The 25271-nt window shown below is 44.1% G+C and overlaps 1 protein-coding gene across 1 annotated transcript in view; it reads right to left on the bottom strand.

The window, feature by feature from the left end:
* Nucleotides 1–2092: 2092 nt before the first annotated feature.
* Nucleotides 2093–25271, bottom strand: part of SCD5 (stearoyl-CoA desaturase 5) — a 170112-nt gene continuing 146933 nt past the window's right edge. Inside the window, exons 4-5 of the mRNA XM_003832256.5 lie at nucleotides 9140–9372; nucleotides 2093–4068 (exon numbers count right to left, since the gene is read on the bottom strand). Coding sequence (XP_003832304.1) covers nucleotides 3878–4068; nucleotides 9140–9372 — 424 coding nt within the window. The 3' untranslated portion in view covers nucleotides 2093–3877. The remainder of the gene's footprint in view (nucleotides 4069–9139; nucleotides 9373–25271) is intronic.

The following is a 25271-nucleotide window of genomic DNA, read 5'->3' as shown; positions in this document are numbered from 1 at the left end:
ACCAAAGTTCCCAGAGGTTAGAGCCATCTGGTTAGTTAGCAAAACCAGGCCCAGAAGCTGGCTCACTTCTGGTCTATGGCTCTCTGCACCATATCCCAGTCTCTGGCTTGTGTGTGGGGCATGCTACTCACCCTCAACTGATGTCTCCCGGGGCTCTGCAATGCCCCAGGCACTGGGATGAGGCTTCCGGATTCATCTAATACACATAAATGTTGCTCTTCCTGTCGTGTAGACAAGGACACTGAGGCTCAGCGAGGCTCCGCAGGCTAGTAAATGACAATTTCATATGTCATATTTCAGCCTTAACCTGAGTCCCAGGTAACACAGCCAGTCAGATCAAGAGTTAGAGTTCAAATCCAGGTCTCAGGACTCCAAGTCCAGTGCTATTTCTACTACCCCATTAAGCTGTAGAGCTTTCTGTAATAATTTCTCTCATTAAATTGTTTTTCATGATGGGTTATATTTAATTGCTTTATTGCATTTTAGGAATGCACAAAATATATGCAGATTTTTTAAAACCAAGAACATTCTATCCTTCCAGCCTCAGTCTGTGTTCTCCCATTCAGATTCACTTATTCCCTCCCACTCCCAATTTTTGACCTTCTATGTCCAGAAAGGATGAGTGCTAACTTGAGAGGTGTTTCGAATTTGAAGTCAGGCATATGAGAACACGCCCGACTCATCTCTGTTGCTGTGGTCGAATGTTAGGGCTGAAGGGGACCTTAGAGAAGAGTCCTCTCTTTTCAGAGAAGGAAACTGAATCCAGAAAGGCTGATGTTTCTCAAGGCCACAGAGCTGGCCAGTAGCAGAGCTGGGGACTCGAGGTGAACTTGAGTTGGCTCCACTGTCCCAGGCTGGCTCCATGACTCTGCCATGATGCCTGTGGGACACATGCTATTGGAATTGCTTTCCCTGGGCTCCCCTCACCTAGATGCAGGGGTGGGTGCTTCTGAAATAAGCCTTGTGGGGATGAGGAGATTAAAGACTGGACATGGGGGGACCATTTTTTTATCTTAAACTGAAACTTTCAAACAATGTATCAGTCTAAGGCCACCTTGGATAGGTTTGGGAAATAACTCCCAGAGCTACTTTCTGTTAAGATGCTGCTGAGACCTGAAAGGAATGTTAACAGGGAAGACACTAGTGCAATCTAACCTTTGTCCACCTCTTCCTCCAAATCATTCCAATCCGAGGTCATTCATGGCTCTGCTGCAGAAAAAAAGATGGCACTCAGGTTCAGAGGAAGGAGATTCTAGATTTATTTGGTCTAGCTGGGAAATACCCTCCTTTTGTAAAAAGATTCCAAATAGCTGTTCCAAATGTCATCTTTTTGACTAATGGACAAGTAAGTAAGTTTAGTACTTTTAGGAGTCAAAGGTTCACATATACATTCCCAATGAAGGGCCATTTCACATCATGCTGATACAAACTTATCTTGGAATGTGACTACCCTCCACCTGCGCTCTATACAAGGTCTTAGCAATGTGTGACTGGGATATGAAGCAGCTGAAAAATGCTACGGTCACATCCAAAGGGTCCTTACATGATGTGATCTAGCCTGGTACCCATCAATGGCTAGAATCCCACTCAACTGCAGACACATTAAGAAGCTTCTACCTGACAGTACAGCCACAGCTGCTTTGGGGCAAAAGATGGGTGGAGACTTTGGTGGTGCAGAGGTGAGATTGAGAGACGCAGGACTAGAGTGAAAACAGGAGTCCATCTCCCCCACCTCTGGTAACTATTGGTGGGGCCTGGAGAGGGGAAGGTGTCCTTCATGCTCCTTTGGGTGACATATAGGAGTAGATTCCCATTTATCATCTATAAGTACTCCCAGTGGCTGCTGGTGAGTGAGAATCAGGGAACAATAGCACTGGGAGTTCTAAATTCCAAATAAAACTTGCTGGCTTCCTCTGGCTGTTGCCTAAGGCCGATAGGATAGGACAGGCCTGGTCTCAGGGGCTGGTCTCAGGGGCTGTTGTTAGCCCAGAGCCCAAATCCCAATGCGAGTCATACAGTCATCATGACACACCAAGCACTCTGGAAAGAACATTCTCTAAACAGCACTGAAGTATCTGGACAAGAACACCAATGAATTCGTAATCATTTATTGTAAATCACTCACAGTTTACACATTATCAGTGGCAAAATAACACTGTTAAACACCTACTGGATGAAGAACTTCATTGTGACTATTTCCAATTGCCATCATATCTTTTTCTAAAATTTAAAATTTAACTTTTAAATCCTACATCTTTTCTGAAAATATCTATCTTCAAAGTGCTCCAATACTAACACTATAAGTCCTTTCTTTTGCTCTAACATCTAACACAAAGGGCACACTGTCCCATTAATTCCACATGCACTTTACAAAGCAACTTCTCACACAAATTTTTTTGATCCAGAAGCTACATAATGATCACTTTATATTTTGCTACAAAATTAATGAAGGCTGCATGCAGGTGAAACATTAGTAGACACGGAATTCTAGATAACTGTTGGTTCTCAAGATCTGATGGCCTGATGTGGAAAATTAATATGCTTATTTAGCAGAAGTAGCTAAAGTACATGCATCAGTGGCTGGGATCAATTAGAATATAAATTAGGTGTTTAAACATTTAAACGAGAGCTTAATTTGAGCTTAATTTGATGTCTGGCATGTCAGAGTTATACACCTTTAAGATGACAATAGCAAACAGAACAAAATCAAACATCTAAACAGGCATGATTTATAAGGTGGGCTGGGCATAGGGCTCAGGACACAAAACGAGCTGGGCAGTGAACAAATCTCTCTTGAAACAAAGACAGTAGAGCATTAACAAGCTGTAAACACAGCAAAAAAATAAACAAGAGCCATTTCCTGTATTCTCATTTTTTTCAGTTTTTGATTCTCTTAAGCAAACAATAAAACCACACACACACAATAATTACAAAACAGAAACATTCTTTAGTTACCACATAGATCCCCCTTCTGTCTTCTACCCTGCCTCTCTGCTCCTTCAGATGGTTGTTTAAAAGCAATGATGGGTTAATTGGTAGAAAAGAAAACAAATGCTCTCCTGAACTACACTGAAAGAATATTACTTTCCTTCATCCTGTCAGGGTTAGCATCATGTTCAAGCACATGACAACGTATATTTGACGTATTTTAGCTATAGCGATTAAATCACATGTCCACACTCTAATGTTAAATCGTAGTAATATTGTCTTGAAAAGTTTTTTAGGCTGGGCGCGCTGGCTCCCAGCTACTCGGGAGGCTGAGGCAGGAGAATGGCGTGAACCCGGGAGGCGGAGCTTGCAGTGAGCTGAGATCTCGCCACTGCACTCCAGCCTGGGGGACAGAGCGAGCCTCCGTTTCAAAAAAAAAAAGTTTTTTTCGGCAGGGTACGGTGGCTCACGCCTGTAATCCCAGCTCTTTGGGAGGCCGAGGCGGGTGGATTGCCTGAGGTCAGGAATTCGAGGCCAGTCTGGCCAACATGATGAAACCCTGTCTCTACTAAAAATACAAAAAAATTAGCTGGGTGTGGTGGCAGGCTCCTGTAATCTCAGCTACTCAGGAGGCTGAGGCAGGAGAATTGCTTGAACCAGGTAGGTGGAGGCTGCAGTGAGCCGAGACTGCGCCACTGCACTCCAGCCTGGGTGACAGAGTGAGACTCTGTCTCAAAAACAAAACAAAACAAAAAAAAACAAAAGTTTTTTCATTGATAATTGTATTTCAACATTATTTTGAGATAAACAAAAACATTCCCAAACCACATTGATTCGTTCCTTCCCCACCCTCTGCCCCCTCCCACGATCCAATGTACAAGAGAGCTATTGTAACCAAAGCCATGAACCGAGGTTGCAACGGCAGACATGTGGGATGGCTGTTCCAAGTTCAAGCACTGCTGTCTCCAGTCCTGGCCTTCCGGGCCTCGATCATCGGCTTGGTTGCCCGTTTGCGGTCAGTGGCCAGCCCCAGCCAGCACATGAAATCAATGAACCAGGTGGTTGGGTTAAAATTTAAGCCAAATTCACTCGCAGAGTAGTCAAAGGGAAAGGTGTGATGGTAATTATGGAAGCCTTCACCTGGAAGACAAAGCGGGCATTGATATAATTCAATCACCACCTCTCTGCATAGATGTTTTGAATCACCTATTTTTTCAGGGTTTACCATGTGCAGGACATGGTGTCAGCCTCTGTGAGGAGCAAAAGACTTGGTTACTGCCTCCAAAGGCATTGACTTAGTTAGCTAGACAAACAATATGAACAGAAAAAATAGCAATAAATCATCACAAGATTAACTTTCCTATGTGAACTGCAGACATGATACCATGACCTCAGAGCTATCCTTCTTAAGGTAAATGCTAAATGGCTGATAACAGATCATCGTTTTGATGTACAACTGTTTTTAAAAAATAGTCTCTGTGGGCTGGAGTGATTAAAAAATCCTTTTTTGGAAGAGCTCAAGAGAGACAAATGAGAATCATTCAAATAGGTAAGTAAATTAAATATCTTTAAATATCTAGAATGTACTTATATATTATTCTACCCCTTCCAGTGGCCAGTGGGCAGCTTTTACTCTCTCACTTTTTTTCATGTAGCTTTTCTTTATTATTATTATTTATTATACTTTAAGTTCTAGGGTACATGTGCACAATGTGCAGGTTTGTTACATATGTATACATGTGCCATGTTGGTTTGCTGCACCCATTAACTCATCATTTACATTAGGTATTTCTCCTAATGCTATCCCTCCCCGCTCCCCCCACCCCACGACAGGCCCCGGTGGGTGATGTTCCCCACCCTGTGTCCAAGCGTTCTCACTGTTCAATTCCCACCTATGAGTGAGAACATGTGGTGTTTGGTTTTCTGTCCTTGTGATAGTTTGCTCAGAACGATGGTTTCTAGCTTCATCCATGTTGCCACAAACGACATGAACTCATCCTTTTTTATGGCTGCATAGTATTCCATGGTGTATATGTGCCACATTTTTTTTAATCCAGTCTATCATTCATGGATATTTGGGTTGGTTCCAAGTCTTTGCTATTGTTAATAGTGCCACAATAAACATACGTGTGCATGTGTCTTTATAGTAGCATGATTTACAATCCTTTGGGTATATACCCAGTAATGGGATGGCTGGGTCAAATGGTATTTCTAGTTCTAGATCCTTGAGGAATTGCCACACTGTCTTCCACAATGGTTGAACTAGTTTATAGTCCCACCAACAGTGTAAAAGTGTTCCTATTTCTCCACATCCTCTCCAGCACCTGTTGTTTCCTGACTTTTTAATGATCGCCATTCTAACTGGTGTGAGATGGTATCTCATTGTGGTTTTGATTTGCATGACTCTCTCACTTTTTTTAAAAGATGTACTCATGAGAGCTCTCATGGCTTCTCTGATTTGATTTTTTAAATTTCTTTTACTTATTTTTTAATTGACAAATAAAATTTGTATATATTTATCATGTACAACACTGGGTTCTGAGATATGTATACATTTTGGAATAGTTAAATTGAGCTAAGTGACATGTGCATTACCTCACACACTTATGTTTTTGTGGTAAGAACACTTAAAATCTACTCTCTCAGTGATTTTCAAGAATACAATACATTGTTATTGACTGTAGTCACTATCGCCATGTTTTACAGTAGACCTCTTGAACTTGTTCCTCTAGTCAGACTGAAAATTTGTACCCTTTGACCAATATCTCTCAACAACCCCCCTGCCCCAGCCTCTGGTAACCACCATTCTACTCTACTTCTAGGAGTTCCACTTTTTTAGATTCCACATAGAAGTGAGATCGTGCAGCGTTTGTCTTTCTGTGCCTGGCTTACTTCACTTAGCATAATGTCCTCCAGGTTCATTCAAGTTGTGGCAAATGACAGGATTTTCTCTTTTTTAAGGCTGAATAGTATTCCATGATGCATATGTGATACATATTCTTTATCCATTCATCTGTTGATGGACACTTAATTTGATTGCACATCTTGGCTACTGTGAATAATCCTGTTTAAACATGGGAGTATAGATATCTCTTCAACATCCTGATTTCATTTCCTTTGGATCTATACCCAGAAGTAGGATTGCGAGATCATATGGTAGCTCTATTTTTAATTTTTTTGGGCAACCTCCATACTGTTTTCCATAATGGCTACACTAATTTACATTCTCACCAACAGTGTGCAAGGGTTCCCTTTTTTCACATCCTCACCAACACTTGTTATCTTTTATCCTTCTGATAATAGTCATTCAAATAAGTGTGAGGTAATATCTCATTGTGGTTTTAATTTGCATTTCTCTAATGATTAGTTCATTTGATTTTCATAAACAGCTTTGTTGAGATAAAATTCACTTACTGTACAATTCACCCTCTTGAAGTATACAATTTAATGGCTTTTAATATATTCACAGAGTTATGCATCCATCACCACAATCAATTTTACAACATTTTCATTACTCTCCAAAAAGACCCACATGCCTTAGCCATCACCCCCAACCGCCTCCTACTCCCTCCCAGTCCTGTTTTCTATCTGTGTAGATTTGCCTATTTCAGACACTTCATATAAATAAAATCATACAATATGTAGTCCTTTGTGACTAGCTTCTTCCACATAGAAAATGTTTTCAAGGTTCATTCATTTTGTATCAAGTATCAGATCTTCATTCTTTTTATTGCCAAACGGTATTTCATTATATGGATGTACAACATTGTACGTATCCATCCATCAGTTGATGGACATTTGTGTTGTTTCCACTTTTAGCTATTATGAATAACGTTGCTATGAACATTCATATACAAGTTTTTGTGTGGACATATGTTTTCATTTCTCTTTGGTATAAATGTAGGAGTAGAGTTGCTGGATCACATAGTAACTATTTTTAACTGTTTGAGAAACTGTCAGACTCTTTTCTTACTTCTTAAGTGGCTACTAGTCATCACATAGTTCTCCCACTGACCATGTTTAAAGGATTTCGCTCTATAACGAGTACCTCAAGATGGATCCATCTGTGGTCTGCAATTTTCTTTTAAATTTATGCCATCCCTACCCTGCACACCACCTCCCCCCCTCATCATTTTTAGTGTTTTTCCTGGATTAAAGAGCGGTATGGAAAAGTTTCTTCACCCTATTTTCAGAAATAGACATTATGATGTACTCCCCACTCTACTGCACAACTGGATATGGCAAGAGCTTTCCAAGGACTTTTGGGAGGCAAACTGTCTGGGAGTCCAGTGTTGACCTGGATAGACTTATAACCAATACCTAGCTCCTTAGGGCCCATGTCATGGCCATACTGCTTGAGTTTCCTGGCCCATCCATCCCTACATGGTGATGGACCATCTTGTCCCCATTTCTGTCTACTCACAGAATCAACACTGGCCACGGCTTCCCTCATTACAGTCCTTTCAGAAGATGCAGGGCAAGAGGAGGGGAAAGCCATAGGAAGGGTTGGGGCACTGCCCCTCCTGTTTTCCAAGGCACTTTCTCCCTGCTTATGCAGTTATTCCCTGGCTAAATGTAGTGTTCACTCCACCTTCTATTGCTGCCATCAGTGCAAGTTGACAAGAACTTTGGGATCCCTGGGGTCTGAAAAACAGATGGCCCTAATGAAGTGATGCAGAATCTCATCACTGAGTGACACAGAGACCATTTCTACTTAACAGTAGGAACTTTCCTATGTTTGATCTCTGTGCTCAAGGCTCAGCTTACCAAGAAGTCTGAGTTGCTTCTACAAAGGTAGAGCTAATATTTCTTAATCACCTTGCTTTGACAGGTATTAACTCCTTTTAGCCTGAGGCCTCTGAAGTAACTGCTATGATTATCCCTGCTATGATTAAAACGAGGAGATAAATGCAAAGAAGGGACAAGTAAGTTGCCTAAGAACACATGACTAGCAATAAAAGCAACATCACGGGCCGGGCGCAGTGGCTCACGCCTGTAATCCCAGCACTTTGGGAGGCCGAGGCGGGCGGATCACGAGGTCAGGAGATCGAGACCATCCTGGCTAACACGGTGAAATCCCGTCTCTACTAAAAAATACAAAAAAATTAGCCGGGCGTGGTGGTGGGTGCCTGTAGTCCCAGCTACTCGGGAGCCTGAGGCAGGAGAATGGTGTGAACCTGGGAGGCAGAGCTTGCAGTGAGCCAAGATCACGCCACTGCACTCCAGCCTGGCAACAGAGCGAGACTCCATCTTAAAAAAAAAAAAAGCAACATCACGAAGGCTTGTTTCATACAAGCACTGGTAGGAACACTCTGTATCAACTCATTTAGCCCTCTAATGACCCAGGAGGAGGTAAGTGCTAGTATTACCCCCACTTTACAGATAGGGACACGAAAGGCAGAAGAACGAGTGACTTGCCCAGAGAGTAAGTGGAGGAACCAGGACTCAACCAAAGTCACTGACTCCAGAGGCCTCGCTCTTAACTGTTTCATGGTCCCGTGAAATGCCAAGTCTCATTCCTTCCCATGTCTTTGTTTGAAGGCCTTTTTTCTTAAGCTCTGCCAAATGATTGGACAGCTGAGGCTGTCAGGACAGTTTGAGAGAAGAGTCAACTGCTGCTTCTCCTTTAGAACATTTCCATGGTCATGGTGAATAACTACTAGTTACTGATCACCTACTACGTGCCAGGCACTGTACTTAGCAGTTTACATATTCCTGTGACGTAAGCATTGCTAGTCCCATTTCACAGATAGGAAAACTGTAAATCAGAGAGATCACATGACTTGTCCAAGAGTCAGGATCCTAAAGCCAAAGCTCCTCTGGCAGGCCAAGGAGGGCAGATCACTTGGGGTCAGGAGTTTGAGACCATCCTGGCCACCATGGTGAAACCCCATCTCTACTAAAAAAAAAAAAATACAAAAATTAGCCAGGGATAGTGGTGGATGCCTGTAATCCCAGCTCCTCAGGAGGCTGAGGCAGGAGAATTGCTTGAACCCAGGAAGCAGAGGCTACAGTCAGCCAAGATCGTGCCACTGCACTCCAGACTGGTCAACAGAGTGAGACTCTATCTTGGAAAAAAAAAAAAAAAGCTCAAGTTCACTGAACTCCATTCCACTCCACTGCTTCTCTTTACTGATTCCACAAAACTACTGAGAGGCCAAGAAAACCTGGGCCACCATTCTCCCCATTGGCCCTCAACACCCCTACTCACCAATGGCACCCAGAGCGACGAGTGGGTTCTGCCGAGGGCTGATGTGCTTGTCATAGGGCCGGTTTCCATACATGTGGGCGGCGCTGTTGACCAGCCAGCTGATGTTGAGTGAGATGGTATAGCGGAGAATAGAGGCCAAGAAGTAGGAATTCCACAGACTCTCTCCCCAGATGTACCAGGGCACCAGCGTGGGGACCACAAAGCACATGAGCACCACGGAGATCTTATAGTACCTACAGGGCAAGACACCATATCATCATGAGGACCCGCTGATGGGAGAGGGGATGGGCTGAGCAAGTCACAGGAAAAGTCAGAAAAAAGCCCAGGGAGAGAACTGTGCCAGTCAGCTCCTTCAACGCTTTCTATATGTGGAAGCCTGTTGTGTAGGGGTCACAAGACCCATATACCTGCAAGGGCTAGGCAGGTAACATAAATTTGAGAGTTGGGACAGGTAGAATGCTATAGGAAGTGGTAGGCCCTGTGGCATACCTCAGAATAACTTCAGTATAATCAACACTGTGCTGGCCAAACCCATATATCTTAGAGCTACATTTATCCCACAGGCCACCAGTTCAAGATAGCACCTAGAGATTTCTTTCATCAATCAACCTGATATTCAGGTTTTCTCAAATAATTTTGAGAAATAGTTAATGCTTCTTAAATAATTTTAGGTACATAATTCTGTACTAACTCACCTTGGTAAAAAGGTAGACAATCTTCCACCCAAAAAAAAGTTCTCTGTCCATCAGAGATTATGTTCCAAACCAGCAAAAAAATAATAAGTATAGAAACAGGCATGGCCACATAGAAAGTAATCATTAAGAAGCAAATCACCCATAGTTTGAGTTCTGGACCTATGTACCCAGCAAACATTTACTGAGTACCTGCTATGTGCCAGACCCTGAGTGTTACTGATACATGAGCTAAGTGCTGGCGATACAAAGACAAGTTAGGTGCAGCCCCTGACCCAGGCTTCAGCCAAGTGGAGCCACTGCTCACCGCCCTCTTGCCATGCAGGATTGCCTCTATGCAGGGGCAGGAGAAGGGCAGGAACATCAAAGTAACTGAAGCTACCTGTTGTTCATAGTGTGTTCCTCCTCGGCCTCCCGCAGCCTAATCAAGCTTCTGGAAGGCCTCTGTTAAGATGCATATGTATCAACTGGGAGTGCAGGCACTGTGTGAGGGCATGAAATTTGGTAAGTGGAAGACTCTGACTTGAGTCCAAATCTGATTATATATGTTGAACATGCCTCTTTTTTTTTCTTTCTTCTACTGTATGGTTCTTTTTAAAAATTTTTAAGTCCCAGGATTCATGTGCAGGACGTGCAGGTTTGTTACATAGGGAAACGTGTGCCACGATGGTTTGCTGCACCTGTCAACCCATCGCCTATTTATCCTGATGCTTTCCCCTCCCTGCCCCACTGACAGGCCCCAGTGTGTGTTGTTCCCCTTCCTGTGTCCATGTGTTCTCATTGTTCAGCTCCCACTTATAAGTGAGAACATGTGGTGTTTGGTTTTCTGTTCCTGTGTTAATTTGCTGAGGATAATGGCTTCCAGCTCCATCCATGTCCCTGCAAAGGACATGATCTTGTTCCCTTTTATGGCTGTATAGTATTCCATGGTGTTTAGGACATGCCTCTTTTTATTCTTTTACCCTTCTCCTACGCACAATTAGATGCCCCGCCCCCTGCCCTGCCCCCCCCCAAAAAAAGCAGACCACGCGGCAACGGCCGGTGTCTGGGCAGTTTACTCTGGGATGTGAGCTCCATTGACAGGCATGGATGGGCAAATGGGCTCAAGGAAATGGGGAATGGGGGAAGGCCATGACTGCATGCATTACTGGAGTGGCTACTGCTGGGGCAACTGAACTTGGATTTTGATGGGTCACAATATACCTCTGGATTATCTTCTCAGGGAATAAAAGAAGGGATGGTTTTTCCATTGGCTCCAATACCTCCTTGGCATCAAGGGGTGCCACATGGGATATTAGCTCCCCCACACTTCCAGGTCTGCTTGGGTCAGAACAGCCAAGTGGGCTCTGCAGGCATCTCAAGCAGGAAGTAAGAGAAGCCACACAGCTCAGCAAGGCGCTGTTACATCCGTGCCAGCAGGTGGCTGAACAAACAGCTGGAGTGAAAAGCTGGGCTGAGAATATGAGTGTCTTGAGAAGTACCCAACACAGGTAGAAATTGCAGTACTACAGGGTTGTTGTGAGGATCAAATACTAATAGCTAAGGCACACTATGTGCTTACCATACGCCAGGGCAGTTCTGAGACCTTTATATGTATTGACTCATTTAATTCTAACAAACATTCTCTGAAGAAGGGACTATTATCCCCATTTTACAGATAGGGAAATAGAGCAACAGAAAGTTTATGTAGCTGGCCCAAAGTCGCAAGACTCATAGGTGGTGGGACAGAAATTCAAATTCAGGCAGAGTCACTTCAGAAACCACCATGCTATTCTGCCTTGCAACTGAAAAAACATACGTCAATGTGCTTTGCAGACTGCTAGCTGTGCATGTGTCAGCTCCCATCATGGTAAATATTTTTATTGGACACCATATTAACCCATCAGCACCCATTTTCTAGTCACTGGGATACAAGATGGCTGCACTTTAGTGGATAGTGGGTGCCTAGGAAGTCAAATGAGTGGGCTGTGTTTGGAGGGGCAAAGACCAAAGACAACTAAGGGACTCAGGGCCTTAGAGGTGGCCTTCTAGAGTCATGGGCAGAAGGCTCTTAGGGAGTTCTCTCCAGATGATCTGCGAGTAAGGGAAGAAGGCAGCACTGGGTGGAGGGAGAAGGTCACCCACAATGAGTTTCAGTGGATCCGATGGGGCGTTCTGGGCCAGATGATCTTAAGACCTATATGAAATTGAAAGGTATTATCTTTGCATCATCTGGGCATTGGCCTCAGGGAGCCCCTGGGAGGGCAAATGCTTGGGCGAGGCAGCTCTCTGTGGCCAAGGGCAATTTCCAGAAAGGACCACAGCCAAGACGTGGGAGCATCATCTGAAGAGGACGTCTGTGTGGAGCACACAGGCCCTGCACAGGCCGAGGACCTGGGAGCTGGTGGTGAGCATGTGAGGAGGAAAGGGCTATGGAGGGAACATGGAAGAGGCACCCAGAGCCTTGGCTCTGCTACTTCTTGTCCGCACCTCTAAGGAGGAAAGCAGACAACTGAACAATGGCAACAGAAGCCATCTTGCAACTCCAGCAGCTTCCTCTCCTTCCTCTGCTCTCTGGATTACAACCCAGGCCTTTCAAGGGAGCCTCTCCTAGTCCTGCTCTGAGCCACTGTCCCCACCCCCATCTTGCTTCTGAAAGAAGAGGGAGAGAAACACATGTGGAGGGCTTGCTCTCTGCTGGGCCCTGGGCACTTCTCTCTCTGAATGCTTGCAGCAGCTTTGGGGTAGACACCCTCGAGTCATGAAGGCCCCAGGCAGAGGGAGGTGCCGTGGCCTCCCAGGGAGAGGCCGAGGCCCTGCTCTGGCTCCTGCTCTCTGAACCCTGCTCTCTGACCCCAGTCCTATGGAATCGGCCTTCTCTGGTCTGACCACAGCCTGCAGCACCCAGCTTCCACTCAGACCCTGCTCCTGCCTCCTCCCTCTGAACTGTTTAAAGAGCCTCCTGCCTGCCTTGGCTCTGGTTCTAGAAGCTCTACCCTGCCAAGTGGGTGGGTCCCTGTGGATGGACAGCACTAGCGATGTGGTTTCCCAGGGGTAAGGAGGAAAAGGCCCGGGCTTCCCCGACTAGAACCACCATGGTCCAGGCACATTGCCTCTTCCTCAAAAAAGACATTCTTAAAAAAAAACCACTGTCCTCATTCCAATGATGCTGCAGAGATCTACTTCTGGGGTTATTCTCTGATTGTCTTCCCTGTAATCGGCTAGGATTCCTCTTTGTATGTTCAGTAGAATGGATGAAAGAAGGAATTTTTAGGGGGCACAGTAAGTCTGGGTAGGATTGCCAGTGAGATGGGTCTGGATGCTGAACACAGTCTAAAAATCCTCCCTGACTATCTCAAGCCGACTTAGCAAATCTTTCCCAAGTAGGGAGTATCCCTTCCTCCTGTGCACTTTTTGCCTCGAGCAGCTGGTCTCCTTTTAATAACAGTCACTGGCCTTTGTGCTTCAGAAGAAGCACTGAGATGGCTCCCCAGCTTCCTCATCTAATAACACTCAAACATGAATGGTCTCGCCAAGGGGCCACAGAGCAACTCCACGACGCCCTCTTGCACCTACCCCTTCCTCATTTTAGAGATTTCCTTCGTCATTTGGTGATAGGGAGGAGGGCTGGAGAGGAGTCATTGACGCTGCCCTGTCTTTTTGCTAAATGGGTTTTCTGTTGTTGTTGAAAAGCACCACAGAACATTCAACTACACAACGCCTTCTAGCTGTGTGACCTTGAATGAATTATTTAATCACACTGAGCCTCAGGTTTCTCTTCTGTAAAATGCTGTGCTAATAAATGTATTGGGTGCTTACTACATGCCAGGTACTGCCCTAGAACTGAGACAGAAGGTGAACAAGGCCGGGCATGGTGGCTCATGCCTATAATTCCAGCTACGGGGAGGCTGAGGCAGGAGAATTGCTTGAACATGGGAGGCAGAGGTTGCAGTGAGCCAAGATCATGCCATTGCACTCCAGCCTAGGCGAAGAAGCAAAACTCCATCTCAAAAAAAAAGAAAAAGAAAAAGAAGGTGAATAAAACAGACAATCCCTGGCTTTGTGGAGCAGGGGTATACTGGCAGAGATCTATATATCTGGTATATTCTGGCAGGGAAGACAATGAACAATATAAATAAGCAAATTGTAGAGCACATTAGTGGTAAATACCAGGAAGAAAAAAAGCAGAGAAGGAGAATATGATATATTAAAGGCAGGCACTGAAATTTTAAATAGGGTGTCTATGGGAGGGCTTGCTGACACTATGGTTTTTGACTAAAGACTTGGGGAAGTGAGAAGTTAGCCATTTGGCTAACTGGGGGCAGGGGTACCCACAAATAGCAAGGCCCTGAAGCCATGCAGACTGGGGCTGCATGAGACTTGGGGCTGGAGCAGATGAACAAGAGGGAGGGTTGTAGGAGATAAAGTAGGAATAATGGGGGATCAAGTTTGGAGGGTCTCATAGGAGGCTGTCACATGATCCAGGTTAAAGAATATGGTGGCCTGAACCTGGATAGTCATGGAGGTGGTGAGAAATGGTCAGAATCTGGGTATATTTCTAAAGTAGAGTGGCACGACTTGTTAACAGACTCCATGTTAGAGAGAAAGAGTGGAGTCAAGGATGACACCAAGGATTAAGATGCCCTAAGCCGATGTAAGGGAGAATGGAGGAGGAGTGGCATATGAAGAGCTCTGTCTTGGACACGGTAAGCAGGAGATGCCCAATATACATCCAAATGGGGCTGCCAGGTAGGGGATATCAACATGTAGGTCTGGAGTTGAGATGTGCCCTAGAGAGAGATGGGGACGGGAGTAGAAGTTTGCAACTCATCAGCATATTTATGATGTTGCTCACATACATTTTTTTTTATGAGTTCCATAATGGCCCTATGACGTAGTTTTTATAACCTCTTTTGCAGGACCTGTGCAGAGGTCCAGAGATGTCTTGGGCCTTCCCCACAGCCACACCGGTTGTATACAGCATGGGCAGGTTTCAACTCAATTCTTAAACCCTGAATGTCTGATGCCTCTAGTATAACCTGCTGCTCACTCAGCCAACCAAGAACATGGCACAGAGAGAGGGAAACTTACCCAGAGATAAACAGGGCTGGAGTGTTGAACACAGACCTGGCCCCATAAGTTGCATATATTTGAGTAAAAATATTGTCCCCTCAGGGTTTGAAGTGGATACTGTGTACACTCTAGATAGAATGAGCTTCTTCCTCTTCTTAAACTGAACCACATGCTGTCCCGTGTCTATGACACTCTTCCCCAGCCCTGGCTGACTTGCCTCTTCCAAGCATCAGTCTGAACATCACTTCCTCTCAGGGGTTTTCATCAGTCCCCCAGGCGAGGTGCACTGCACAGCATTCCTGTAGCATGTTGTCCTTCTCATCTCTCAGTATTCACACGAGCTGGCTTAATGGGCAGCCTAACCTGCTAGATCAGGGCTCGCAGCCCTGACTGCACATTAGAATAAATTGGGGAACATTTAAAAGTGACTGATGCTGAGCACCCACTGCTGCAGGCCAAGTGAATCAGAATCTCTGGTCTGGGCATTTCTATTTTTAAAGCCACCCTGTTGCAAACATTGATGGTAGCTTCCCTTTATTCTTCCTCGTCCCATCCTTTCTTTCTGGCTGGAATGTCTGGATTTTGTTCAGGTATCTAACTGTCCTCCTTGCAGCCATGTCCTTTAGGGTAATGTAGACCCTACCCAGGGCCCTGGTCCTGATTGGTTTAAGGCAATTTTGGTAATATCCTTCACTTTGCAAATAATTAATTTAGGAGTGGGCATGTGACACAATAGAGGCCAATAAGACTGGAGGGAAAGGATGGCCATACCTTTAAAAAAGGGAAGTAAATGTTAGCAAGGATGTAGAAATACTGGACTCCTCAGGTACGGATGGAGGAATGTGAAGAGGCACAGCCACTGCAGGAAATGGTTTGATGGTTTCTCCAAAGGTTAAATATCAAGTTATCATATGACCCAGCATTTTCACTCCTAGGTATATATCCAAAAGAATAAAAAGCAGGGACATGAACAGATATCTGTATGCCCATGTTGGTAGCAACATTATTCAGTGGATGAGTAGACAAACAATGCTGTACATATATACAATAGAATGCTAGTCAGCCATGAAGAGGAATGAGATTTTCATGTATGCTGCAACATGGTTGGGCCTTGAAAACATTAAGATTAGTAAAATAAACCAGACAAAAAGGACAAATACTGTATGCTTATACTTGAGGCACCTACAACAGGAAAATTCATAGCGACAGAAAAGAGAATAGAAATTACCAGGAGCTGGGGGTGAAGAGAAAGTTATTATTTCATGAGAACAGAGTTTTTATTGGGAATGATGACAAAGTTTTCTGTATAGTGGTGATGGTTATACAGTATCATTAGTGTACTTAATGCCACAGAATTGCACTCTTATGAGAGGTTACAATGATTAATATTATCTTTTGTATATTTCACCACAATAAAGAAAGAGAAATACAAGGAAATATCTTCCTCAACAATAGAAAGAGCACAGGGGCAGAAATCATTTCTCTTTCCTGCAGTGACACCCAGTCCGGCAACAGCCATCTGTGACTATGAAAGGAAGAAGCCTGAGAAGCAAAGTTGCCTCTTCAGGCTGACAGAGCAGACGGATGGAGAGCTCCTTGGATAAGCTGTTGAGCCACTGAACTAACCAATCCTGGAGGTGCTTTATCCCTGATGTCTTACTTTGAGATGCAAGGATGTGCTATTGTTGAAGCCAGTTGAGTCAAGATGTTCTGTAGAGTAGCTAAAAGCATCTTAGCACACCGTAGTGGACATTGTGATGTGCCACCCAGGTCCCCACTTAGGATTAAAGGACTTACTCTCCCAGTAGCTGACAGTGCTGCCTCTGATGGAGAGCTGCCTTGCCTGAGGTCATGCCCCTCCCTAATGACTGCACATCGGTGACTGACCAGAGAAGCCCGTTGTCCAGGCCTGGTCCCCACTGGGCTGACTAATGTCTCCACTGAGACTGTTCAAAGCCCAGCTTCTTCCCTTTACCCATCTTGCTTCTGCCCCTTCTTCCACATGTATTGATCCCAAGGACCTGCTCCAGTAAACTTTCTACAATGTAATCTCCATCTCAGAGCCAGCTTCTAAGGTAACCAGACCTATGACATGGATACACTGCTGGGCTGGCAGAATTCAGCAGAAAGGCCAACTCTCCAAGGTCTCACAGAGAGAATCCCACATGACAAGCACTCCTAAATATTTGTGGAATGACTAACTGAATGATATTTTGGTTAATAAATGATGAGTCTTGGTTTCCCAGGAAAATAAAAACACTACAGTGATTTCAGTAAGGCAAGGAGTACGATACAATCCCAAGGTTTCCCAAAAACCACAATCATGCAATAACTGTGCAGACTGCTTTTGGGTTCTTCATAAGATGCTTACCTCTTGGATTGGTGCCCATGTAGGATTGTGCACATAAAGCCAAGAACTTAATTAAAGACATTCTTGCTCATCAGGACCCAACCCCTGGTAGCAACAGATTTCACTGTGAGGGTTTCTACCCCCAGTTTAAATGAACAATTTCTGAGCATGAGCTTTTAGGTCATTCCCTGAGCTTCCAATTATGGTAAAATGTTGACAATATTTAAGATTAACAACCACTCTAACAGGTTTGGTCTTGGTTTGGAATGTGAGTGACTTCCTCTCTGCCTATCTATGAACACTCAGACTCTGGGATAGGAGAAGGTGCCTAAACTCATCAGGACAGCAAAAGAGTGGCCAGGCACCAGTGGCTCACACCTGTAATTCCGGCACTTTGGAAGGCCAAGGTGGAAGGATCACTTAAGGTCAGGAGTTCAAGAGCAGCCTGGCCAACATGGTGAAACCCCATCTCTACTAAAAATACAAAAACTAGCCAGGTGTGGAGGTGAATACCTGTAGTCCCAGGTACTAGAGAGGCTGAGGCAGTAGGATCGCTTGAACCCGGGAGGTGGAGATTGCAGTGAGCCGAGATTGTGCCACTGCACTCCAGCCTGGGTGACAGAGTGAGACCGTCTCAAGAAAAAAAAAAAAAAAGGCAAAAGAAAGAGGAAGAACTAGAGGGAAGGGGTGGGATCGACCCAAGAAATAGAGTGGCTCTCCTCCACAGATTTGAGAACACAGACCCAAATATTTGTCAAAAACATAAAGGCAAAAGCAGTCAAACTCACTTTACAGGTATTTCTAGAGCAGCATTCTATAGCTTGAAGGTGACAACTGACAAGGACAGGTCCACAACAGATGCTGTAAGCCCTTCCACTACCCACCCCTCTCAAATTCTCATCGCACCAATACCACAATTGGGAAGACGTTCCTCAGCATTTAATTCTGGACAAGGAGTCCATTTTCACACAATCAAATGCCATTGCACACAACAGCGCCCCAATCCAAGTAAGCCTTGGTCACAGAACACAAATCCAGATACGGGTACTAACCTTTCAATTACTTCAGCTCCAATAAACTGGATCAATAAAGAGAACTGAAACACTAAGAATAGTCTTGAAACAAAAAATGTATTTTGTGGAGAAGAAAGGATTTGGGATTTCTTTTCATTTCCCCAAATCTGGGTGTGATAAGCATCTTCAAACTCTCATTTTTCTTTGGATGAAAAAGAAATCACCGTTCTCTGTCTGCAAGCATTTTCCTACTGCTTTGCTAACCCTAAACACAGCAGTCCAGAGCTGGTGGTGTGTGAGATCTTGAGAGTGAAATCTATTAGAGCATGAAGGGGGGGAAATGACCTGCCGACTTCCAAGGGGGCCAGCCTGAGGAAATGTGAAAAGAAGCAAACACCACAACGGGTGAGAAAGAAATTACAGCCCCCACAAATGCACTGTAATGATGAGTGATGAGCTGTCCCTGGCATCTTGACTAAACATGTTTGGATTTTTATTTCACTTAAAGCCTGGCCAGAAATTCATTTTCCCTACAATTTTTGCACCTTGCAGGGGACAAGGAAAAATCATGTGGATGCTTAGTAAACACTTATTTAGAGGACAAATGATATGCCCTGACAGTTTGCAAATGCATGGAACATTCTCTCCCCCTTCCTTTGTCTCCTCTGGCATTGCCCACAGGGAAGTGAAATATGTGATGCACTTGGATGCACATCTGAAAATGGAGGCCCATTTTGGGGGTAGCTCTGTGGAGTGTCACTGAAAATCTTCCAAACTTTTTGAATTGTTTAAGTTGAAAATGGGTTTTCTCTCTCCTGTGTGCAGTGTCTTTAAGTGAAAGCACTTAGGATTGCTTTGTTTGAAGTATTCTCTGAAAGTTGTAATCGAACTACTCTAGAGCTGGCTTTGACCCTGAATTGGTCTTGACATCTCCTCCCCTGTGCTACTCCATGATAAGCGTTCTGTAGAAGAAAACCTTTCACTTGGATCATCCAGATGCATGGCCTGCATCTTCTGGATGCATCTCCTCCCCTGTGGAGGAAGCAGAGGGCAGACCACTGCTTCACAAAAGCATCTTCTTCAGAACCTTGAAATGCAGCAGAGAAAAGATATTTTTCTCTGGCTTTGGCTTTTTTCCCCCTTTTGAGACAGAGTCTCGCTCTGTCACCCAGGCTGGAGTGCAGTGGTGTGATCTCGGCTCACTGCAACCTCCGCTTCCTGGGTTCAAGTGATTCTCCTGCCTCAGCCTCCCCATTAGCTGGGATTACAGGCATGCACCACCATACTCAGTTAATTTTTTTTGTATTTTTAGTGGAGACAGAGTTTCAACATGTTGGCCAGGCTGGTCTCGAACTCGTGGCCTCTAGTGATCCACCCATCTTGGCTTCCCAAAGTGCTAAGATTACAGGTGTGAGCCACCACACTCAGCCATCTCTACTTTTTTTGGCAGCAAAAATTTTAAAGGAATGACAGTGACACTAGATAGTAGTGCATGTATACATGTGCGTATGTGCCTGTGTGTTCACGTATGTGTGCAAGTGTGCTCCCCTGATTGTTTTAGCCTACATATATGTAGATCTTGTGCTGAAAGGACAACAGACAGAGTACGATCCTCCACCCCATTCAAGGGAGCAAGTTTAACTCCAAAACTCTAACAACTCAATAATAAGCTACACACCAGCAGCCAATCAGCCTCCATTTGGGAAAAGAGCCAATGGAGTGATTTTAGCCACCGTCATGATCAATATCAGCTGAGGTAGCTGAATGGATTAGATGGGCTGACCATTTTTCTTGTTGAGGGTAAAAATGAACAGGCTGATATAACACAGCTTCTTCATTTCTCCTGTAAAAGATATGACCCTTGTGCACAACAATGTGCTCTAAAGGTTACGTGGGTCCCTTCCTGTATTCAAGCTGCATTGTCCTCCTCAAGCTCTCTAGTCTTCAGAAATCAGCTCAAGATTGATTTGCTCCAGACAGCCTACCCTGATAGATCTCCTCTCAACTATGATTATTGCATTATTTGATGTCCCTTCAGTATAACCGTGCTGTAAAAACTCCGGAAGATAATCATTTTAAGTAGCTGAGTTTTCTTCCTAGTTGAAGATATACATGTTCAATTACCCGGACTTTTAAAAAAATTGTTTATGTTGGGAATGATAGTAAGAGGAGTAGAAAATAAATACATAAATTGTATATGGAAATCATTACTCATTTTTTTTGGCCCTCTTAATCAGAGTTTATGAAACAAACTTGACCTTCCTTGATAGTGAGGAATGTCTTAACCTGGGTTCCCCGGATGGCAGGACTCGAGGCAAAAGCTTATGTGCTATTATTTTATAAACAAAGCTCAAGTCCACGGAAAGAGAGTGTGGGAGGCAGGGGAGGTGAGGCAGCTACCAGGACAGTGTGTTACTGCACTGGCCACTATTTGCTATCTCAGTCGGGCTGGACCATCTTCCAAGAGGCCATGTGAGCCACTGAACCTCAGGACATTCCCTCTGGGAGATGTTTGGGGGAAGAATGTCTCACCAGCTCCCACCTTTCATCCCAGCCCCTCCACCACATGCAAACTTCTGGATTGCAAACCTGGAGGCTGAGAGGTGTCTCAGGCTCCAGCACCAACAGAGAAGTCCCAAGGCAGGAGGCCCGCACACGCAGGTGTGAAGAGGGTGTGTTGGGATGAACCTACCAAAGCCAGTTGGAGTGCACAGAGAGCTGCTCAGAGCAAATGGCCAAATGCCCTAGGACAGAGGAAGTCCAGAGAGAGCGTGCAGTGGTGCCTAAGAGGTATCTCATGGCATGAGCATGATCTCGAGAAACAACAGTGGATGCTCTGTGTTTTTCCAACAGGGTCGATTGAGGTATGAGTCTCGGTCTTGTCTGAGTCAATATATATGAGTCAGTTACTGTAAGAACTGGGTTCTTATATTACTTATTAAATTTTGCTGGCCCATCCCTTAATTTCAGGTCTACCCTGAGCAGCTGTCATTTCTGTTTGTCAGTGTTGCCACCAGCAGTTGCTTCTTTGTTCCTTCTAACTTGTTTCTCTTTATCTGTGAAGGGTTTGAAAACCAGACAACTAAGACTATTCAATGTGTGTGTAAATCAAGAACACATGGGCTCTGGGTGAGACCTGAAGTAGTCGGTCATGCCGAGACTAAGAGTGCAAAATTATGAGGATCATGACATTGATTCGAAGATCTCTTTCTATGGAGGTACAGGGTGGAACATGTGCTTTGGCGTTTCGAGGATTCCATGCAAAAATGTATATCATTCTGGCATATAGTGTCTAATAATGGTTCTCTTTGTTTATTTACAGGTCCTTGGTTTATTCCAGTTAAATGAAATTACTAGATAGCTGAGTAGTGAGACACTACTACATTTAGTTTTCACTCCACTATGTGTATTTGAACTTAATGACACTGTTATACTGCTTGTGATTTACTTGAAGATTCTCCAGCATAAATAGGGTGAGAGGGGTGTGTGTGTGTGTGTGTGTGTGTGTGTGTGTGTGATTCTTCACCTTAGGGGCAGTTCATTAACATATGAAGTACTGTAATAAAAAAATCCACATTTCAGGTATGCTTAGTGAGCACCTGACAAGCTAATCAGTTCACATACCAGAGGTCTGTGACAAGGCTTCAACTATTTTTATCTCCAATCACCCCTAAAGAATTTGTAATTAGAATAAGGGAAATGAATTTTCACTGGTAAAATAAAGGTGTTCAAAATATTTGGATTGGCTAAAAATACTGTATGGGTACCTCCCAGCAGCAAACATTTTTCAGAGGGGCATTACCTAGGGCCTTGCTCCATCCTGTGCCCCACTACTGACAGGATTCTGTGGCTGGATTCTGAATAGAAGGTGAGCTGTGTGTGCCCTTAGGAGACTACCGTTATCATGTCTTCCATGCAAGGGGCTGTCAGGGTGTCCAAAGGGCAGAGGTAGGTCTTCATCAAGTCTCAGACTGCTACTTGCAGTAGAATTTGTTCTGACAACATGGGATTCTGGTGTAGGGAAGACCCATGCCTTCCTCCTCTTACACTGGAGTTGGCCAAGGTTATTGACAGCAGACATGGCCAAATGGGTCTCCTGTTGAAACATCCACATCTTTGTAGGTAGTTCTCTCCCTGTATCTTTGAGGGTCACCGGGCCTTTGAAGGCAGCTTGAATACTGGAGATTACTGTTCGTCTGGCGTGATCGTGCATGAACGGATAGTGCGCTCACAGAGCTTCCCTGCCTCATCCCGGGAGACAGAACTCCAGACTGGTGAAATACACTTTGAGGGGATGAAACTCCATGAGTGGTGATGTCCACGTGCTGCTTCCTTCAGCATTATGCACACTTCATCCCTGCTAAAGCTGTAGGTCTCAGCCGTAGGTTGTCTAGTGCTCTCTATAAACTAGGTAGTAGACACACTCCTTAGTTGTCAATTATTTTTTGACGGGAGTGGGAGGGGTTGTTAGGTAGTTCATCAGGCTCAGTAAATAGAAAGATGAATAGGACATAGTCCTCATGAAGCTTATAGTCTAATGAGAGTGCTCTATGAGCAGATTATTTTAATATAAAATGATAAGCATAATGGTGAGTTATGCCCATGATATCACAGACCTGCTAAGGAGGGCACTTCATTCAGCCCAGGAAAATGGATCCAAAGCTCTTTGGTCTCAGGACCCTTTTACATTAAAAAAATATTTTTGAGGTCACGCACAGTGGCTCATGCCTGTAATCCCAGCACTTTGGGAGGCCAAAGGCCAGTGGATTACCTGAGCCCAGGAGTTCAAGACCAGCTTGGGCAACATGGCAAAACCGCGTCTCTACAAAAAATACAAAAATTAGCCAGGCATTGTGGTACACACCTGTGGGCCCAGCTATTCTGGAGGCTGAGGCAGGAGATCACCCGAGCCTGGGGAGGTTGAGGCTACAGTGAGCCATGAGTGTGCCACTGCACTCCAGCCTGGGTGACAGAGTGAGAACTTGTGTCAAAAAAAAAAAAAATTATTGAGAATGCCAAAGACCTTTTGTTCATGGGGGTTAGAGCTATTGCTATTTACTGTATGGGAAATTAAAACTGGGAAATGTTTTATTAATTGATTAAATATCAAATGTTAATATATGTTAATTATATATAAGATTACATATAAAATATATGTGTATTTGTTAATATAAAATTAATATTAAATATATCAATTCATTAAAATAATAAACCTATTACATGGTAAATTAATTACATATTTTTAGGAAAAATAACTGTATTTTTCAATGCAACAAAAATATTTAGTGTGAAGAATGACACTGTGTGGTATCTTTGCAGATCTTCTGGATGTCTGGCTTTATGAAAGGCAGCTGGATTCACCTATCTGCTGCTGCAGGCAGTCTGTTGCAATATGTTGTTTTGGTTGAAGTCTATGAAGAAAGTCTGTCTCACACAGATGTGTAGTTGGACAAGAGGGCCTTACAGACCCTCTGAAAGGGTCTTGGGGACCCACTGACCAAGAGTCTTTGGACTATATTTTGAGAACTACTGACCTTAGCTTCTTAGAGGTGAGTTTTGAAGAATGAACAAGAGTTGGCTAGGTATAAGAAAGAAAGAAATAATGGCATCCACAGCAACCTGGATGGAATTGGAGACTGTTACTCTAAGTGAAGTAACCAGGAATGGAAAACCAAACGTCGTATGTTCTCACTCATGTGGTGCTAAGCTATGAGGACACAAAGGCATAAGAGTGATACACTGGACTTTGGGGACTTGGCGGAAAGGGTGGGGGGTGGTGAGGGATAAAAGATTACACATTAAGTACAGTGTACACTGCTTGGGTGATGGGTGCACCAAAATCTCAGAAATCACCACTGAAGAACTTATCCATGTCACCAAACACCACCTGTTCCCCAAAAACTGATTGAAATAAAAAATTTAAAAATTGGCCAGGTGTGGTGGCTCATGCCTGTAATTCCAGCACTCTGGGAGGCTGAGGTGGGCAGATCACCTGAGGTCAGGAGTTTGAGACCAGCCTGGCCAACATGGTGAAACCCCGTCTCTACAAAAAATACAAAATCAGCCAGGTGTGGTGGCACAAGCCTGTAGTCCTAGCTACTTGGGAGGCTGAGGCAGGAGAATCGCTTGAACCTAGGAGGCAGAGGTTGCAGTGAGCTGAGATTGTGCCATTGCACTTCAGCCTGGGTGACAAGAGCTAAAACAAAACAAAACATAATTAAAATGTAAGAAAAAATAGGCTAGGTAAAAAACAATAAGAACATTCTAAGTCAGTGCTTCTCAAAACCATTACTGTGCATTTGAATCACCTGGGGTCTGGAGTGGGGCATGAGATCCCGCCTTTCTAACAAGCTCCTGGGTAACACTGATGCTGCTGGTCCTGGAACTACACTTCGAGGAGTGAGGATCTAAGCCAAAGAAACATGAGCAAAAGCACAGTGTCACGAAATAGCCTGAAGTGTGAGGGGAATGGCATTAGTAGGAAGTGAGGTATGAAACAGAAGTACCAAGAGATAGGGTAACCGTGGCCATGGCATTGAAATAACAGTTGCAATTTTTCCCAAGAGGAAGTTGTTAAAAGGTTTTATGCAGGAGACAGCTCTGACTCATAATTAAGCAAGCACAGTTTCTTATTCTGAATAACTCAGAAATGAAGTAAAATATAAAATATACCAGCAAAGTAAGCAGGCAATAGGGTGAAGTGGAGGAAGAAGAAAGACATTATTCCCTACAAGTACTATGACAGTGTAACTCAGTAGAAAGAGCATGCACTTTGGATCAACACAGAGTTGGGTTCAGATTCCAATTCTACCATTTACAAAATATTACTAAGTCAACTTCTCAGAGCCTCAGATTCTACCATGCATAGAGATAAGGAAGAGGAATTTCATGTGCACATAAAAGTGTCTGGTGCACAGTAGGTCCTCGATACACTAAAATCAACATGATAAAGAATGTTATAGAAATTATAAAAAATAACAACTAGAAGCTGTTACTATTATTCTAAGACTAGATGTAGACTTATA

Source organism: Pan paniscus, chromosome 3 (genome assembly GCF_029289425.2).
Source record: "Pan paniscus chromosome 3, NHGRI_mPanPan1-v2.0_pri, whole genome shotgun sequence".
Classification (NCBI taxonomy): Eukaryota; Metazoa; Chordata; class Mammalia; order Primates; family Hominidae; genus Pan; species Pan paniscus.
Note: the sequence above shows the minus strand (reverse complement) of the source record. Positions and strands in the feature narration are given on the sequence as shown.